At 43.5% G+C, this 19,578-nt stretch overlaps 1 protein-coding gene across 3 annotated transcripts in view; it reads left to right on the top strand.

Moving 5' to 3' along the window:
• ints8 (integrator complex subunit 8) overlaps nt 1-19,578 on the top strand; it is a 145,964-nt gene that overhangs the window by 48,597 nt on the left and 77,789 nt on the right. For all 3 annotated transcript variants that reach the window (XM_068031562.1, XM_068031563.1, XM_068031561.1), the window contains exons 11-14: nt 6,249-6,390; nt 7,706-7,776; nt 9,069-9,244; nt 19,368-19,501. In XM_068031562.1, the coding sequence (XP_067887663.1) occupies nt 6,249-6,390; nt 7,706-7,776; nt 9,069-9,244; nt 19,368-19,501 (523 nt within the window). The remainder of the gene's footprint in view (nt 1-6,248; nt 6,391-7,705; nt 7,777-9,068; nt 9,245-19,367; nt 19,502-19,578) is intronic.

The raw sequence follows: 19,578 nt of genomic DNA, 5'->3' as shown, positions 1-19,578 counted from the left end.
GTATACCCATAGTGCTGTTAGGAAGGGAGTTCCAGGATTTTGACCCAGCGACAGTCAAGGAACGGCGATATAGTTACAAGTCAGGATGGTGTTTGACTTGGACGGGAACTTGCAGGTGGTGGTGGTCCCATACTTTTGCTGCCCTTGTCCTTCTAGTTGGTACAGGTCACGGGATTGGAAGATGCTGTCTAAGTTGCGGCCAAACCAGTATTTTGTAAAGGTTTGTCATAACTTTCTTGCTTTTATACTCTATGCTTCTATTTATAAAGCCTTCCTAACTGCTTTCACAACCTACCCTGCCACCTTCAATGATTTGTGCACCTATAATCCCAGCTCCTTCTGCTCCTGCATCCCTTTTAGAATTGCATCCTTTATTTTATGTTGCCTCTTTTCCTACCAAATGTATCCTCCTCACAGTTTGCAGTACTTCCAAATTTTGTGTTGTCTGCAAATTTTGAAATTATGCCTGAATACCAAAGTCAAGGTTATTAATATGTATCAAGAAAAGCAGTGGTCCTGATACTAACCCTTGGGGAACCCCACTGTGTACCTTCCTCCAGTCTGAAAAACATCCATTTACCACTACTCTTTTTCCTGACATTCATCCAACTTTGTATCCATGCTGCCACTGTCCCTGTTATGTGACACTTTTTCAAATGCCTTTTGGAATCCAGGTAAACCATATCAACAGCATTATTCTTGTCAGCCCTCTCTGTTACCTCATCAATAAACTGAATCAAGTTAGTTAAACAATCTGCCAGGGCCACTCAGCTGCTGACCTCATTACAGCCTTGGTTGAAACATGGACAAGAGCTGAACTCAAGAGGTGAGGTGAGAGTGGCTGCCGTTGACATCAAGGCAGCATTTGACCGAGTATGGCATCAAGGAGCCCTAGCAAAACTGAGGTCAATGGGAATCGGGGAAAACCCTCCACTGGTTGGAGTCATACCTAGCGCAAAGATGATGGTTGCGGTTGTTGAAGGTCAATCATCTGAGCTCCAGGACATCACTGCAGGAGTTCCTCAGGGTAGTGTCCTAGGCCCAACCATCTTCAGCTGCTTCATCAATGACCTTCCTTCAATCATAAGGTCAGAAGTGGGGATGTTCGCTGATTGCACAATGTTCAGCACCATTCACAATTCCTCAGATATTGAAGCAGTCTATGTAGAAATGCAGCAAGACCTGGACAATATCCAGGCTTGGGCTGATATGTGGCAAGTAACATTCGCGCCACACAAGTGCCAGGCAATAACCATCTCCAACAAGAGAAAATCTAACCATCTCCCCTTGACATTCAATGGCACTACCATTGCTGAATCACCCACTATCAACATCCTAGGGGTTACCATTGACCAGAAACTGAACTGGAGTAGCCATATAAATACCGTGGCTACAAGAGCAGGTCAGAGGCTAGTAACGGCGAGTAACTCACCTGACTCTCCAAAGCCTGTCCACCATCTACAAGGCACAAGTCAGGAGTGTGATGGAATACTCTCCACTTGCCTGGATGGGTGCAGCTCCAACAACACTTGAAGCTTGACACCATCCAGGACACAGCAACCCGCTTGATTGGCACCCCATTTACAAACATTCACTCCCTCCAGCACCGACACATAGTGGCAGCAGTGTGTACCATCTACAAGATGCACTGCAGCAATGCACCAAGGCTCCTTAGACAGCACCTTCCAAACCCGCGACCTCTACCAACTAGAAGGACAAGGGCAGCAAATGCATGGCAACACCACCACCTGCAAGTTCCCCTGCAAGTCACAGACCATCCTGACTTGGAACTATATCGCTCCTTCACTGTCGCTGGGTCAGAATCCTGGAACTCCCTTCCTACCCCACATGGACTGCAGCGGTTCAAGAAGGCAGCTCACCGCCACCTTCTCAAAGGCAATTAGGGATGGGCAATAAATGCTGGCCTTGCCAGCGACACCCACATCCCATGAATGAATTTAAAAAAAACACTACTTGCATTTAACTAATCTGTGCTGGCGTTTCTTAATTAATCTATAATTAATTTTGTCCCAGATAATCATTTGAAACAGCTTTCCCACCACAGATTACTGCTGGGCTTATCCTTACACCCTTTTTGAACAAGGATGTAACATTTAAACTTCTCCAGTCCTCTGGCGCCAACCCTGTATCGAAGAAGAATATGAAGATTATGGTCAGTGCCTCCCCAATTTCCACCCTTACTTCCCTCAGTATCCTCAGATGCATCTGATCCAATCCTGGTGATTTATCAACTTTAAGTACAGCCACCCTTTATAATAACTCTTTTTAATCAAATTTTAGCCGATCCATTATCTCAACTACCTCCTCTTCCACTATGACTTTGGCAACATCATTTTCCTTGGTAACGACAGATGCAAAGTACTCATTTAGTATTTTACCCATGCTTTCTGTCTCCTCTTTGGACCCTCATCAGCTCCACTCCTCCTCTTATTACCTTTTTGTTATTCATATGCCTATAGAAAACTTTTGGATTCCCTTTATGTTAGCTGTTAGACTCTTCTCATACTCTGTCTTTGCTTCTTTTATTTTTTTTCACTTCCCCTCTGAACTTTCTGTATTCAGCCTGGTTCTCACTTGTATTATCAACCTGATAGTTGTCACACGCACCCGTTTTCTGCTTCATCTTACTGTCCATCTCTTTCATTATCCGGGAAGCTCTTGGCATTGTTTGTCCTGCCTTTTTCCCTTGTGGGAATGTACCTTGACTATACCCGAACCATCTCTTTAAATGCAGCCCATTGGCAGGTAAAACTGTAAAGGGACAATCATTGATTCCAATTTACCTGGCCCAGCTGTGTTCTCACCCTATTCAAATTGGCTCTTCCCCCAATTAATTATTTTTACCCTGGATTGCTCTTTGTCCTTTTCCATAGCTAACCTAAACATTATGATACTATGATCACTCTTCCCTAAATGTTACCCTACTGACAATTGATCCATTTGACCCCACCTCATTCTCCAGAACTAGATCCAGCAATGCCTCCTTTCTTGTTAGGCCAGAAACACACGGATGCAGAAAATTCTCTGAACACAATTCAGAAACTCTTCCCCCTCTCTGCCCTTTACACGATTACTACTAGGATAATTAAAGTCCCCCATTATAACTACTCTATAGTCTGCACCTCTGTAATTAAATTTGTTCCTCTGTATCTTTCACACTAGGTGGTCGCCTAGGGAATGCACCCAGTAGTGTAATGGTACCTCTATTGTTTATTAGCTCTAACCAAATAAATTCCATCCTTGACCTCAAGGACATCCTATCTCTCTCCAGCACTGTAATATTCTCCTTAATCAATACTGCTACCCCCCTTCTTTCTTTCCTTCCCTATCTTTCATGAACAGCTTGTATCCAGGAATATTTAGTACCCAGTCCTGCCCTTTTTTGAACCAGATCTGTTATCGCCATGATATCATGCAGCTCACCATCCTTATGTACCACGCTCTGTGCTTTCACATACATGCACTGTAAACCTAATTTAGACCTGACTCCATTCCCTCTTACTCTGAACTCACCTCATATCTTACTATTTCTTACTCTAGTGCTGTCTCCCAATTCTTTGTGCACCTTGTTTTTTTTCTCTCTAATGTTACATCCTGGTTCCCATTCCCCTGCCATCTTAGTTTAAACCCTGCCCAATAGCACTAGCAAACACCCCACAGGGGCATTGATCCAGACTCGGTTGAGGTGCAATCCATCTGGCCTGTATACGTCCCACCTCCCCTAGAACCAGTCCCAATGTCTCAGAAATCCTAAAGTCCTCCCTGCTGCACCCCATCTGCTGTATTGTCTTATTTCTATATTCACTAGTGCGTGGCACCAGCAATAATATAGGGATTACTATCTTTTGAGGTCCTGCTTACTAATTTCTTTCCTAGCTCTCAAAAATCTACCTGCAGGACCACATCCTCCTTCCTACCTATTTTGTTGGTACCATTACTAGGACCGCTGGCTGTTCATCTTTCCGCCCACAGTGCTCTGCAGCCGTGCAGTGACATCCTTGACCCTGGCACTAGGGATGCAACATACTATCCTGATGAACAGCAAATCATTATTTGTTGTGGGGGAGTGGGTGAGGAGAAGTCAGGGGAGAGAAAGAGTCCAGTTACATACTTATCAACATAAAAGGCATTATGCTAGGGAATAGAATGCTTTTTTGCTCTCAGTATTGGTATCAACTATTCGGATAAGCTATAGTACAGGCCAAAAGTTGAGCAAAGCTCTTGTGTTTGGTCTCAAAAAGGCTACTAGTTCAGGCTAAATGTTGATGAATTATTGGCAGTTTTTTTGATGGGGTCCCAGGTGTATTGAGGACTGAGTTAATCCGGAAATATTGGCAGGGAGGGGGTGGAATTGAGGGAGAAATTTCATCCTGTTAATCAAGATTGATTTGGGTCCAATTTCTCCAAGTGAAAGAGCTTTGTTCTTATTAGGAGAATAGGTGTTGCTATATATCTTATTTTGTCCCTTTTTAAGATTGTGCTCACGATCATTTTCTAATTCACATGGCAGGCAGAAAACGTATGCTAGTCAATTGGTAACAGGTGCATGAAAAGCTGGTTTGCGTTTTGCTACATTTTTAATATTTAAGTTCTTTTTTTTGCTCTGTTCCCTCAGAGGACTTGTCTCCTTGTGTTGGCCACGCTCCCCAAATATACTGGACTGCAACCATCTCTCTCTCCTCTCTCTCTCTCCTCTCCTCTCTCTCTCTCTCTTTCCACCCCCCACCGCCACCCCTTGGGCTTACCTTCTACTCCATTCCTATAGCTGTATCTCTGGGCTGGGCCTTCCATCCTCACTGTTACATGCACATAAAGAAAGACTTGCATTTACATCATGCCTTTCATGATCTCACCTGAGAGAGCAGATGGGGCCTCAGTTTAACATCTCATCCGAAAGATGGCAGTTCCAACAGTGCAGCATTTACTCAGCACTGCGCTGCAATGTCAGTCTAGATTTTGTGCTCAAGGCTCTGGAGTGGGTCTTGAACCCACACCCTTCTGACTCAGAGGCAAGAGTGCTACTGACTGAGCTCACTGTCCATTAAGTGCTTTTTTTTTTCAAACCATGATTACAAGCAATGTCAGTCTGACTGTTTTTGGATCTCCACACGTGTGGAGTCATTGCAAACCAGTGTTACCTCAAATTGAGAGATGCAATGAAAGAGAGCAGCCAGAAATTGAGAAGCAGAATGTACACTCGAAGAGCAGCAGTCAAAAAATGGAGAACATATGAAGGAGGCATAATGAAAATGAGAAATTAGTGAAAGAGTCACAGGAAGAGAAACAAGGTGGGGAAAAAATGCAACATTAGTGTGTGTGGAGCATATAGAATGATGCAAAGGAAGAGAGATTCTGAACAATGGAAAACAATCTGCAAAACAGAGGAAAACAAAGAATTACAGATGAATAGTTATGGGAAGAATGAGACATTTAAAAAAAAATTTGTTCAGTAACAAAGCGGGAAAGCAACTGGTACAGTATTAAAAAATGTCATATTTTGTAATCATGTATGTCATTGTAATAGTCTGCCTAACATATTGAGCCTCTGATGTTGATTTTTGGTCCATGCTAGTCACATGACGACAAATCAAAGTCACAAGGATGTCATTTTTTTCATTTTTGACTGATTTTTAGTTCTCTGTTTTTAGCATTCTACCTCATATTTTTTCTCTCATGTCCGAGTCTTGACCCCTCCTCAAACTTTCTGCTGTGCCTGACCTCATTCTCCAAACTCTCCAAGGTCAAGCCTTTTCAGTCGCGATATCTGGCCAGGCCTGATCTGTTTTCCCTGCCTAAGCTGATCCTGCTTTCAGGCAGTACCTGATTTGATCTGGCTCCATTATATTTTCAGGCAGAATCTGCTGAAATTCAGACATCAACTAGAAATGCTGGCAGACCATCTACTCCAGTAGCTGTTGACCTTGCGTAATGAAGCTTGTCTGGCTAGATTAGAGGCTGTAACTCAGTGATTCATTCCCATATTTTTATTCATGAACACGTCATGGGAGATCAGCTGGTACATTGTTAAAATAGGAAGATGTTTGAGATCATGTTCCAAGTTGTAACAGCTTTGCATTCAGTTATTTTCTGATCCCCTCAAGTGTAATTCTAACTTGTAACATATTGCCAATAGTCCTTTACCAGCTACCTATTGACTAATCTTTGTTTGTAAACTCAGTTAGACATTAATAAAAGGCTGGAATCAATTTATTCCCCATTTGTTACAGGGATAGAAACTTAGAAGAAGTTTGTTTTAAAGTCTGTGCTTGCAACACTGTTCGGGATGTTGTAGAGCAGCAGGTGATTAGAGTAAGATTCCACCAACTGCTGCTGAAACCAACCAAAGAAAGAATTGACTTCCTACTGGAGGTAAGGCCACAAGTGAATATTTAATTGTTCTTGAGACTTTAGACCAACTGTCAAAATGTAATCTTGGTTAATAATGGTTAAATTTTATGCACTTCTTGTCGATTTTGATTTATTCCGCGTCCCCACCCCCTTCCTCTGATCACCCATTTTATGTCATTTTACTTGTGACACAGCTGGCCATTGCTACTCTTAAACCTCTGACGGGCTGTACTATTGAACAGATTAATGGATTGCCCTTCCTCAAAGATGATTCCTCAGTTATTTGATTCCTGGCTTAACCTGGCATTCAGAATGTTCTGTTTATCATAGAATGATAAAGCATAGAAGGAGGCCTTTCTGTCCATTGTGCCTGTGCCAGATCTTTGGAACAGCTATCCAGTTAGCCCCATTCACTTCACTTGCTCTTTATCCTATAAAGCTTTTCCTTCAAGTATTTGTCCAGTTCCCTTTTGAAAATTGCTATTGTAACTATTTTCACCATCGTCGCAGACAGTGCAATCCTGATCATAACATGCTGAGTTTAAAAAAAAAATGTATTCTTCTTTTGCCAATCACCTGAATCTCTGTCATCTGGTTACCAGCGTGCTTGTCTCTGAAAACAGTTTCTCCTTATGTACTCTGTCAAAACCGTTCATGATTTTGAATGCCTCTATCAAATCTCCTCTTTCTGAATCTTTTCTGAAAAAATGGAACAAGCCAAATAATGTGTACACCTCAGCATTTTAATTACCGCAGTTCGTGTTATATGAAGCAGGTTTATTTTCATTTTGACTCCCCTCCAGTCCTTGTTGGAGTACACAGTTCTATATGTGCTGGTCACTCTCTGATACTTTACTCAAGTGTTCACCCTTTATGTGTGAGCCTAGAAATTGGCAGTTATTTTCTTGTGGGATATTAAAGGCATGCTCGATCCTATTCTTGCCCTCTTGCTATGGTGCTACACAAAGGATGGTGTTAGTGTCTTAAAATCATCCTTCTGGCAACTACAACTGGGTAAGGGGAGACAAATCTATAACAAATATGCCATCCTTGCTTGGTTAATTCCAATCTTAGGATGTGGTGAAGACCATATGTTGTGGTGCCAGATACTGACTGTCCAAAAATGCAAGGAACTGATTGAAAGTTATTCATAGAACTCTTTAGAAAATAATTTTAGTACAGATTAACCCATATGTAAAGCATTGAGCACAGCTAAATAATCATACTGACTTAATCTAATTAAACTTATAAAATTACTGCATAAGACTAATGTATAGCATTTTGTTTTTTATAATGTAAAAACCTTTTAGTGAGATAATTATGTTTGATCTCTTAGGCATGTGCACGGTCATTAAATCTGGATCAAGCTTCAGAAGATTCCAAAAGAAAATTGGCTGCTTTCTTAAAGTAAATGTGCTATTTTAAAAAATATGCTTAACAATGTTTCATTTGTCTAATGACGATCTTTGCCTCACCCTAACAAACTGAAAAGCTGGGGGTACAGTTGCAGAGTGTTTATGTTGCTGTATTAGTAATCCAGAGGCCTGGACTAACGAGTTCAACCTGCCACAGCAGCTGGTGAATTTAATTTCAGTTAATTAAATAAATCTGGAACAAAAAGCTAGTGTCAGTATTGGTGACCATGAAACTACCAGATTGTCATAAAAACACATCTGATTTATTATATGCCATCCTTATCCAGTCTGGCTTATATGTGACTCCAGCCTATGGCAATTTGGTTGAACCTTAACTGCCTTCTGAAATGACCTAGCAAGCTACTCAGTTGTCAAGAAAATCGCTCACCACCGCCGACTCAGAGGCAATTAGGGATGAGCAATAACTGCTGGCCTTGCCAGTGAAACCCACATCCCATGAATGACTAAAAAAAGAGTCTACTTTTTCAGTCCTTATCAACAATTTTTTTAATGTATTTTTCTTCTTTTCATACCTGCTGTCTGTGTGCTACTGAGGGGATCAGGCAAATGATTTGTGAACTGGCGCTCTGAGGCGAAATTTCAAGGGCAGCACCTGTGTATTCCATGGCAACCATTTTGAGACTATTTTTTGTTCCTCAAATCCTATGGAAAAGTGCCATTTTATGCTTGGTTCTCCTCACAAGAATGTAGCTGCATACTGTGAAAATCCATTTTGGGCAGTAGCTTAGAGAGTAGGTGAGCTGAAATATGGGTCTGTGTGCTTGTTACACCATATTGAGATCTCTTTTTGCTTGTCTCAGACATGAGATGTGCATGCAAGCATAAGTATTTGGTAGGTATATTTGGGGCAGCTTCCATCATTCCGAAAATTTCATAATACAAGCACCAATTGCTGGGGTGAATTGAATAAAGGTTGTATGGATTTATGTGCATGTTTGTTTTTATTTCACACTTGCAGTCTTAAGTTCTAAATATCCAGGGAAAAGTACTACCATAGTCTGTGCCTCTCTGCATCCGTACTATGTTGGGATCGAAGCTTATTACACTGTTTACCTTAGAATTAGAATAGTATTGAAAGAGTCTCTCCAGATGTGGGAGTGATTTTGAGCTCTTGGATGGGCTTGAGCATTGCATTGTGATGAACATTCGATTATTTGGTTGTTTCATGTGTCATCTGGGTAGCTAGTTTGAATGGTGTTGAGCAGTAAATATGATGCAAAATTTTACAGCTTCATTCATCAGCTTCTGTTAACACTTCTGCAGGAATTTGTGCCAAAGTTTGGATGACCCTCAGTTTGTTTTCATGATTTCCTCACATGATATGTGTATGAAACTGTTGAAAGATGAAGAGCGGAAACTACTGCTTGATCAAATGAGAAAGCGATCACCCCGCATTAATCTTCCTACCAAACCGTTAACTGTTTTCTATGATATACCAGGTGAGTTTGCTACAAAATCTTTATCAAATCTTAAAATATAACAGTGGTTGTTCAAGTATTTTAAACTTTGCATCAGTCAGTATAGTTATATATTTCACCCAAATGGGATGAGGGGTTGTCTTCTGATAGACTATGTAAATTGGGCCTGTATTCTCTGGAGTTTAGATGAATGAGAGGTGATCTCATTGAAACATATAAGATTCTAAAGGGGTCAGATACGGTAGACACAGAGATTATTTCCGCTGGTCGGGGAATCTAAAACACGGCCATTTAAGAGTAAGACGAGGTGAAATTACTTCACTCAGAAGGTTGTGAATCTTAGGAATACTCTACCACAGAGGGTTGTGGATGCTCCATCGTTGAATACATTTAAGGCTGGGATGGACAGATTTTTGGTGTCTCAAGAAATCAAGGGATTATGGCGAGCGGGCAGGAAAGTGGAGTTGAATCCTAAGATCAGCCATGCTCATTTTGAGTGGCTCGATGGGCCCTACGATCTACTCTTGCTCCTAATTCTTCTGTTCTTGTGAATGTGAGGGCACAGTTTCACAAGTGCTGACAGCCTTTTGATTTTCACTTCTACCACTTTCCTGCCCCCATCTTGGTTGCTTTACATTTGCGAGCCGGGTCACTGAGTGTCTATTCTCTGTGAAGGAAGTCTTCACACCTAAGCCTAAATATGTCAACAATAATAACTTAAATTTATATAGCGCCTTTAACGTAATAAAACATCCCAGGCACTTCACAGGAGCATTATAAATCAAAATACGACAGTGAGCTACAAAAGAGACATTAGGTCAGATTGGTCAAGAGGTAGGTTTTAAGGAGTGTCTTAAAGGAGGAAAGGGAATTAGAGAGGTGGAGGGAAGGAATTCCAGAGCTTAGGGACAAGGCAGCTCAGATGGATTAATGGTGGAGTGATTAAAATCAGGGGTGCTGAAGAGGCCAGAATTAGAGGAGTGCAGGTATCTCGGACGGTTGTAGAGCTGGAGAAGATTACAGAGATAGGGAGGGGTGAGGCCACGGAGCGATTTGAAACAAGGATCAGAATTTTGAAATCAAGATGTTGCTCACTGTAGGTCAGTGAGCACGGGTGACTGGTGAACAGGACTTGGTGCGAGTTAAGACACAGGCAGTAGAGTTTTGGATGACTTCAGGTTTACAGAGGGTAGAATGTGTTGGAATAGTCAAGTTTAGAGGTAAGGAAGATATGAATGAGGGTTTCAGCAGCAGATGAACTGAGACGGGCGAAGTCAGGCGATGTTACGAGGTGGAAATAGGCAATCTTCGTGATGGCACGAATATGTGGTCAGAAGCTCCTTTCTGGTTCAAATGTGACACCACTGTTGCAAACAGACTGGCTTAATCTCAGACTGTTGGCAGGGAGAGGGATCGAATTGGTAGCTAGGGAGTGGAGTTTGGAGCGGGAATAAAACAATAGCTTCAGTCTTCCCAGTATTTAGTTGGAGGAAATTTCTGCTCGTCCAGTACTGGATGTCAGATAGGCAGTCTGATAAGTTAACAATAGTGGAGAAATCGAGAGAGGTGGTGGTGAGGTAGAGCAGGGTGTCATCAGAGTACATGTGAAAACTAATGCTATGCTTTCGCATGTCCTTTTCCGATGCCATAAACTCTGACATCCCCATCCTGCTTGCTAATTTTTCATTCAGCTCGCCTAGAGTCGGTGAGACCAGGTGTTGTGCTGACCCATTTTCACAGCCACCCCCTTGACCTTGCCATCTCACATGGCCTTGTTAATCTCATCATATCAATCACAGGTAAGGCCATTTCTGATCACTTCCTTGCATCACTCTCCAATTACATCGCCCTTCCACCCCTCAATCCTACCTCCTCCTGTATCCATCCCTGGGAGAAACTAACCCCGAGTTCAGTTAAAACTGCACTTTCGAAATCCCAACTGTCCAGCCTTTGGCCCTCCATTCACCACAACATTTCTGCAGGTACTGATTTGTTCAGCCACACTGTCACCTCCACCTTTGATGTCCTAGTCCCCAATAAAACCAATGCTCTCTCTCACCCTGGCCATTCCAATCTTGAGAGGATATGACAGACGACTAGTTTAGCCATCCACTGCCTGATCTGGCTGGGCCACATAAAGCACTATCGGGTTCTGCTGTTGTCTGCTAAAACTATCTCTTATTCCAGGATCATTCTGGAATGCAAAGATAAGCGCCGACTTCTTTTCTCTATTGCAAATGCCTCTGCGCTGTCTCCTTCATCCTCACCTCCAACAATTAGTGTGAGGAGCTAATGGACTTCTTCGTGACTAAGATCGAAACCATCCAATCAGCTGCCTCTGCCACGTTCCTGCCTTCCACTAGCTCACTGAGCCAAACTTTCTTCACAGCTTCCCCCAGCCCTAGCTATGAACTTGCATTTTTTTCTAGTTTCCCCTATCTCCACTCGTGTCCTCTCCAAGCTCATCTTGTCCGTGAGATTCACCTCCTGCTCCCTTCGCCCTATTTCTACTAAATTGCTGACCACCCAACTTCCCCTCTTGGTCCCCATGTTAGCCAGTATTGTAAACTATGCTCTCTTTTCAGGTGGTGTCCCTTTCTGTAAATCGACTGTCATTCCTCTCCTCAAAAAAATCAACCCTTGACCGCACCGACCTTGCAACCACCACCCTATCTCCAACCTCCCTTTCCTTCCCAACGTCCTTGAACATGTTGTCCCCTCGTAAATTCGTGTCCATCTTTCCTAGAACTCCATGTTTGAATCCCTTCCAAAAGGTTACTACCCTTGCCACAGTACAGAAACAGCTCTCATCAAAGTCACAAATGACATCCTATGTGACTGACAGTGGTAAAACTTTCCCCCCTCATCCTTCTCGACCTGTCTGCAGCCTTTGACACAGTTGACCATGCCATCTCCCTCCAATGCCTCTCCTCTTTCAATCATCTGGGTGGAACTGCTCTCACATGGTTTCCTTATATATCTAATCGAACATACGAATTAGGAGCAGAGATAGGCTATTCAGCCCCTCGAGCTTGCTCTGCCATTCAATAAGATCATGGTGTATCACTTGCAATGGCTTTTCTTTCTTCTCCTGCATCATTACCTCTGCAGACAGGTCGAGAAGGATGAGAGGGGAAATTTTACCACTGTCACAGTCACATCGGATGTCATTTGTGGCTTGAATAAGAGCGGTTACCTCTGGATCTATCCTTGCCCCTTCCTATTTATCACCTACATGCTACCCCTTGGCAATATCATCCAAAAGCACAGCATTAGTTTTCACATGTACCTGACGACACCCAGTACCTCAACACCCCCTCTCGTGACTCCTTCACCGTTGCTAAATTATCAGACTGCTTATCCCCCGACATCCAGTATTGGATTAGCAGAAATTTTCTTCAGTTAAATTTTGGGAAGACTGAAGCTGTTTTTCTCTGTCCCCACTCCATACTCCGTTCCCTAGATCCCGACTCTGACCCTCTCACCAGGATCCACTCTTATCTATCTAATCATATCTAGAGTATCACTTGCATTGGCTTCTCTTCCTGCTCTCACGCTGTCTGAGACTAAACCTGTGTGTTTGCAGATGATGAGCTTCCGACCACATATTTGCACCATCACTAAGACTGCCTGTTTCCACCTCTGTAACATCACTCAACTTCACCCCGTCTCAGCTCATCTGCTGAAAACCTCATTCATGCGTTTGTTACTTCTAGACTTGACTATTCCAATGCATGCTTGGCTGGTCTCCCACATTCTACCCTCTGTAAACTTGAGGTTATCCAAACTTCTGCTGCCCCTGGCTTTACTCGCACCAAGTCCCGTTCACCTATCACCCCTGTGCTCACTGACCTACATTGGCTCGCATTCAAACAACATCTTGTTCTTAACATTCTCATCCTTGTTTTCACTTCCCTCCAGGGCCTCGCCCCTCCCTTTCTCTGTAATTTCCTCCAGACCCACAACCCTACGAGATATCTGCACTCATCTAATTCTGGCCTTTTGAACACCCCTGATTTTAATGCTCCACCATTGGTGGCCATGCTTTCAGTTGCCTAGTCCCTCAGCTCTGGAATTCCCTCCCTACATCTTTCTGCCTCTGTACCTCACTTTCTTTCTTAAAGACACTCCTTAAAACCTACCTCTTTGTCCAACCTTTTGGTCATCTGACCTACTATCTCCTTATGTGGCTTGGTGTCATTGCTTTAAAGTGCTCCTGTTAAGCACCTTGGCACATTTTATTATGTTAAAGGTGCTATACAAATATAAGTTGTTTAATTTTGTCTTGTTTTTCAATGGCGTTAAGGTCAGCTGTCGGATGGTCACATCTTATTTAGAGTGTGAAGCTTCGTGCTGCCCTGGCAATGTATCGTCGTCCCAACCTCGGGAGCATCCCTTACCACATTGTACCTCACTGCCCATCATTATAAGATTACAGTACTAATTTTGTGGAAACTTATGGCTAGTTTTGTGTGTTCACATGATCTAAGCTGTGATTTGACAGTACCCAAAATAATTTCACATAGAAACCTTGCAGTCGGTAGAGAAAAATGGGATCCCAGAAAGTAGTGAAGAGTAAGACATGATTGAATTGGAAATCAATCAACTCAACACAGGTGGAATGAACCTGGGACCCTAATAATCAATAGTGATAGTGTCCAGCCTATGGCCTGATGCCCTGGCAATCTTGACTTTGAAGCCCAACTCAGTTTTATTTGCTGGTTTGTCCTGATTGAATTTTGACGCTCTGGAATTTTGAAATACTGTTTTTGGTGAATCCTAAATTAGAATGCCAGCATCTGTTAATATCCACAATTTGAAATATAAATTAATGGGCACATGGATATATGGTTCATGTGTGGCATCCAGGACTCCACGGTACATCCACTTCAACTCCTGAAGACAAAAGCTTGGGCACCCATGATATGGCTCAGCATGAACTGAGTGCTTCAGTTGTTCATTGTACCATCAGAAGAACCATCCCACTGCGTTTTCTGAGTAGAGTCATAGAGAGATACAGCACTGAAACAGGCCCTTCGGCCCAACGAGTCTGCGCCGACCATCAACCACCCATTTATACCAATCCTACATTAATCCCATTTTTTACCCTCTCACATCCCCACCTTCCCCCTACCACCTACCTACACTAGGGGCAATTTTTACAATGGCCAATTTACCTATCAACCCGCAAGTCTTTGACATTTGGGAGGAAACCGGAGCACCCGGAGGAAACCCACACGGTCACAGGGCAAACTTGCAAATTCCGCGCAGGCAGTACCCAGAACTGAACCCGGGTCGCTAGAGCTGTGAGGCTGCAGTGCTAGCCACGGTGCCACTGTGGCGCCCAAAGAAGATGTAACAAGTAAAGTGGATAATGGGGATCCTGTAGATGTCGTCTATCTGGACTTCCAAAAGGCATTTGATAAGGTGCCGCACAAAAGTTTTATACGCAAGCTAAGATCACATGGGGTTAGGGGAAATTTATTAGCTTGGATAGAGGATTGGCTAACCAACAGAAAACAGAGTGTCAGGTTAAATGGGTCCTTTTCTGGTTGGCAAGATGTAACTAGTTGGGTGCCACAGGGTTTGGTCCTCTGGCCCCAACTGTTTACAATCTATATTAACGACTTGGCTACAGGGATAGAAGGTACTACAGCCAAATTAGCAGATGACACTAAAATAGGTGGGATAGTAAGTTGCAATAAAGAAATAAGAAATTTACAAATGGATATGGATAGGTTAGGTGATTGGGCCAAAATTTGGCAGATGGAGTTTAACGTGGATAAGTGTGAGGTTATCCATTTTGTTTGGAAGAATAGAAAGGCAAATTATCTAAATGAAGAGAAACTTCAGAGTGCTTCGGTGCAGAGGGATCTGGGTGCCCTTGTGCATGAATCGCAGAAAGCTAGTATGCAGGTGCAGCAGGTAATAAGGAAGGCAAATGGAATTTTGGCGTTTATCGCTAAAGGAATAGAGTATAAAAGTAGGGGCATGTTGCTGCAACTGTACAAGGCATTAGTGAGACCGCACCTGGAGTATTGCATACAGTTTTGGTCCCCTTATGTGAGGAGGGATGTAGTTGCATTGCAGGCAGCTCAGAAGAGGGTTCACTAGATTGATTGCAGAGATGAGGGGTTTGTCTCATGAAGAGAGATTGAGCAGTTTAGACCTTTACTGTCTAGAGTTTAGAAGAATGAGAGGAAATCTAATTGAGTAGCATTGTCGCATTCAGTTACGAACATATGAATTAGGAACAGAAGTCGGCCATTCGGCCCCTCGGGCCTGCTCCGCCATTCAATAAGATCATGGCTGATCTGTTTGTGTTTCAAATTTCACACTCCCATCTACCCCCAATAACTCTGGATTTCCTTGCCTAACAAGAATCTATCCACATGCGGCTTAAAAATATTCAATTATGCTGCTTCCACCACCTTCTGAGGCAGGATTCCAAAGTCGCACAACCCTCAGAGCAAAGAAATTCTCCTCATCTCTGCCCTAAAAGGGCAGCCCCTAATTTTAAAACAGTTCTGGACTCACCCACAAGAGGAAACATCCTCCCCATATCCACCTTATCTAGACCGTTCAGGATCTTATAAACTTCAATCAATCAAGTCTTCCCTCACTTCTAAACTCCAGTGAAAACAAGCCCAGTCTGTCCAACCTTTCCTCATAAGACAATCCATTCATTCCAGGTATCAATCCAGTAAACCTCCTCTGAACCGCCTCCAATGCATTTACATTCTTCCTTAAATAAGGAGACCAAACCTGCACGCAGTATTCGAGATGTGGTCTCACCAATGCCCTGTATAACTGAAGCATAACATCTTACTTTTATTTTCAATTCCTCTCGTAATAAAGGTAGCATTTCATTAACCACCCTTATTACCTGCTGTACCTGCATACTAACTTTTTGTGACTCCTGCACTAGAACACCTAGATCCCTCTGCACCTTGAAATTCTGCAGTTGTTTTCCATTTAAGTAATACTCTGCTTTTTTAAATTCTTCCTGCCAAAGTGAACAACTTCACATATTCCCACATTATGCTCCATCTGTCAGATTCTTTCCCACTCACTCAACCTATCTATATTGGTCTGCAAGCTCCTTATGTCCTCTTCACAACAGACTTTCCTACCTATCTTTGTGTCATCTGCAAATTTAGCTACCATGCCATCGCTCCCCTCGTCTAAGTCATCGATATAAATTGTAAAACGTTGAGGCCCCAGCACAGGTCCCTGTGGGACTCCACCCAACTGGAGGTGGAAAGGTGTTTGGAGGAGAATGGTGTGGTCGACCATATCATAGCTGCAAACAGGAGGATGAGGGATAGTTTACCACTGTCACAGTCACATAGGCTGTCATTTGTGACTTTGATTAGAGCAGTTTTGGCAGTGTGGCAGGGGTGGAAACCTGATGCAAGGGATTCAAACATAGACTGGGGAAGACAGGAATTAATTTTTGAGGACCTTGGAGGGGAAAGGGAGCTTTGAGATGGGGCTGTAGTTTGCAAGGATAGAGGGGGCAAGGGTTTTTTTTTTTAGGAGAAGGGTGATGACAGCAGAGTTGAAGGAGAGCAGAGCTGGTCGGTACCAGAGGGGAGGGAAACCATTAGCAATTAGCTAACATAGGGGCCAAGAAGGGAAGTTAGGTCTTTTTTATTCATTCACGGGTTGTGGGCATCACTCGCAAGGCCAGCATTATTATTGTCCTAGAGAAGTCTTTCTTGCTGATACTCCCACAGTGCTGTTAAGGAGTTCCAGTATTTTGACCTAGTGACAGTGAAGGAAAGGTGAAATAGTTCCAAGTCAGGTTGATATGTGCTCGAATGGGAACTTGGAGGTGGTGGTGTTTCCATGAACCTCCTGCCCTTGTCCTTCTAGGAGGTAGAGGTTGTGGGTTTGGAAGGTGCTGTCGAAGGAGCCATGGCGAGTTGCTGCAATGCATCTTGTACATAGTACACAGTACTGCCATGGTGTGCTGGTGCTGGAGGGAGTGAATGCTCAAGGCACTGGATGGGTTGCCAATCAAGAGGGCTGCTTTGTTCTGTGGTGTCCAGCTTCTTGATTATTGTTGGAGCTGCACTCATCCAGGCAAGTGGAGAGTATTCCATCAAATTCCAGATTTGTGCCTTGTAAATGGTGAAAAGGCATTAGGGAGTCAGTAGGCGGGTCAGTTGCCGCAGATTATACAGCTTCTGGCCTGCTGTTGTAGTCTCATTATATGTGTGGTTGGTCAAGAGGAGGCTGAGATGGGTCATCCACTTGGCACTTCTGGCTGAAGATGGTTGCAAATGTGTCTTCCTGGTCTTTTGCACTTGTATGCTAGACCCCGCCATCATTTGAATATGGGATTGTTTATGAAGCTGCCTCTTCCTGTTCAATTGTCCACCACAAGTCATAACCACATATGGCAGGACTTTGATCCGATCCGTTGGTTGTGTGATCTGTGTTATTGTGTTCTGTGTTATAGCTTCACCAGGTTGATACCAGCTTTGCCTGGTGCTGCTCCTGGCATGCTCTCGTACGCTCTTCATTGAATCCAGGTTGGTCTTCTGGCGTAATGGTAGAGTGAGGGATATGTTGGGCAATGAGGTTAGAGAGTGCGGTGGAATATAATTCTGTTGCTTCTGATAGCCCACAACTAGATCTGTTCTGACTCCATCCCATTTGGCATAGTGGTAGTGCCACAATAGAGATGTCCTCAGTGTGAAGATGGGACTTTATCTCCATAAGGACTATGCTGTGCGGTCTCTCCTACCAATAATGTCATGGGTAGATGCCTTTGCGACCAGTAGATTGGTGAGGATAAGATCAAGTAGCTTTTTCCCCTCATGTTCTCTGCCAAAAGCCCCATCTCGCAATTGTGTTGTTCAGAACTTGACCAGCTTAGTCAGTAGTGTTCTTACCAAGTCACTCTTGGTGAGTAACATTGAAGACCCCCATCCAGAGTACATTCATTGCTTCTCCCATGTGGTGTTCTACATGCAGGGATACTGATTCATCACTGGGAGGAGCTAATCAGGTGCTTTCCTTGTCTGTGTTTGACCTGATGCCATGAGACTTCCTGGTGCCCGCAGTCAATGTTGAGGACTCCCAAGGCCACCTTCTCCTGACTGTATACCACTGTGCTGCCACCTCTGGTGGGTCTGTCCTGCCTATGGGACAGGACGTACCCAGGGATGGTGATGGAGTAGTCTGGGACAACAGCTCTCCCAATTTTGGCAGATGTCCCCACATGTTATTGAGGAGAACGTTAAGGGTTGCCTGGCCTGGGTATCCTTTTATTGTCTCCGAATCTGATGTCTGGGCCAGCAGTCTAGTGGGAATAGGGTCAAGGGAGCAGGAAATGGACAAATCTGAGCTTGAGGAATGCGTGAAGGCATGAGAAAAAAATGCCTAAGTTCATGGATAGGGCCAGGGGAACCCTAGAGGAAGTTTGGCCTGGTAGGCGAGAGGAAGGGTGTAGGGAAAGTGGGAGAGGCTGCTGATTGGATAGTCTCAATCTTCGTGACAAAGCAGTTCATGAGCTCCTCGCACTTGATGTTGGAGGTGAGGCAGGAGAGACGGGTTTAAGAAGACTGTTTGCAGTAAAGAAACCGGGGGTTCTCTTTGCATTCCAGCAGGATCCTAGGATAGAGAGCAATTTTGGCAGACAAGAGCAAAACCTGCTACTACTTTGTGGTCCAGCCAGATCTGATGGTGAATGGCTAAACCAGTTATCCACCATATATGTTCAAGTCTGCATTCCTTAGGCTTATGGGAGTGGAGATGAGGGCTGTACTGGAGGAATGACCAGGGTGAGAGAGAACATTCAAAGGTGGAGGTGAGGCTGTGGTTGAGCAGATCTGTAGCTGTAGAAATGTCATGGTGAATGAAAGGCCAAAGGGTAGACAGTTCGGATTTTGAATGTGCAGTTGTAAGTGAATTGGGAGAAGCTTTCTTTTTCCGGGGCAGATACAGAAGGAAGTAGGGTTAGAAAGGGGGATGTTGGTGGAGAGTGATACAAGGAAGTGATCAGAGTTACTTTAAGTTCATCATGCCTTCTCTATTTAAATGTATCTTTATAAAAATGTAATAGTAAAAAGCTCAGTTCTTTAAAATATGTTGAAATTGTGATTTGATTTTTGCATGCAATTATATTTTCTAGCATCAGCCAGTGTCAATATTGGCCAGCTGGAACACCAGCTCATTCTAACAGTTGATCCAGGGAGAATTCGACAAATTCTGATTGAGCTACATGGAATGACATCAGATCGGCAATTCTGGACTGTTTCCAACAAGGTAAGTAAGTTGGCATAAAAACAAGAAATGCTGGAACCACTCAGCAGGTCTGGCAGCATCTGTGTAAAGAGAAGCAG

This window comes from Heterodontus francisci, chromosome 5 (genome assembly GCF_036365525.1).
Source record: "Heterodontus francisci isolate sHetFra1 chromosome 5, sHetFra1.hap1, whole genome shotgun sequence".
Lineage (NCBI taxonomy): Eukaryota > Metazoa > Chordata > Chondrichthyes > Heterodontiformes > Heterodontidae > Heterodontus > Heterodontus francisci.
This window is presented reverse-complemented; position numbering and strand designations above follow the sequence as displayed.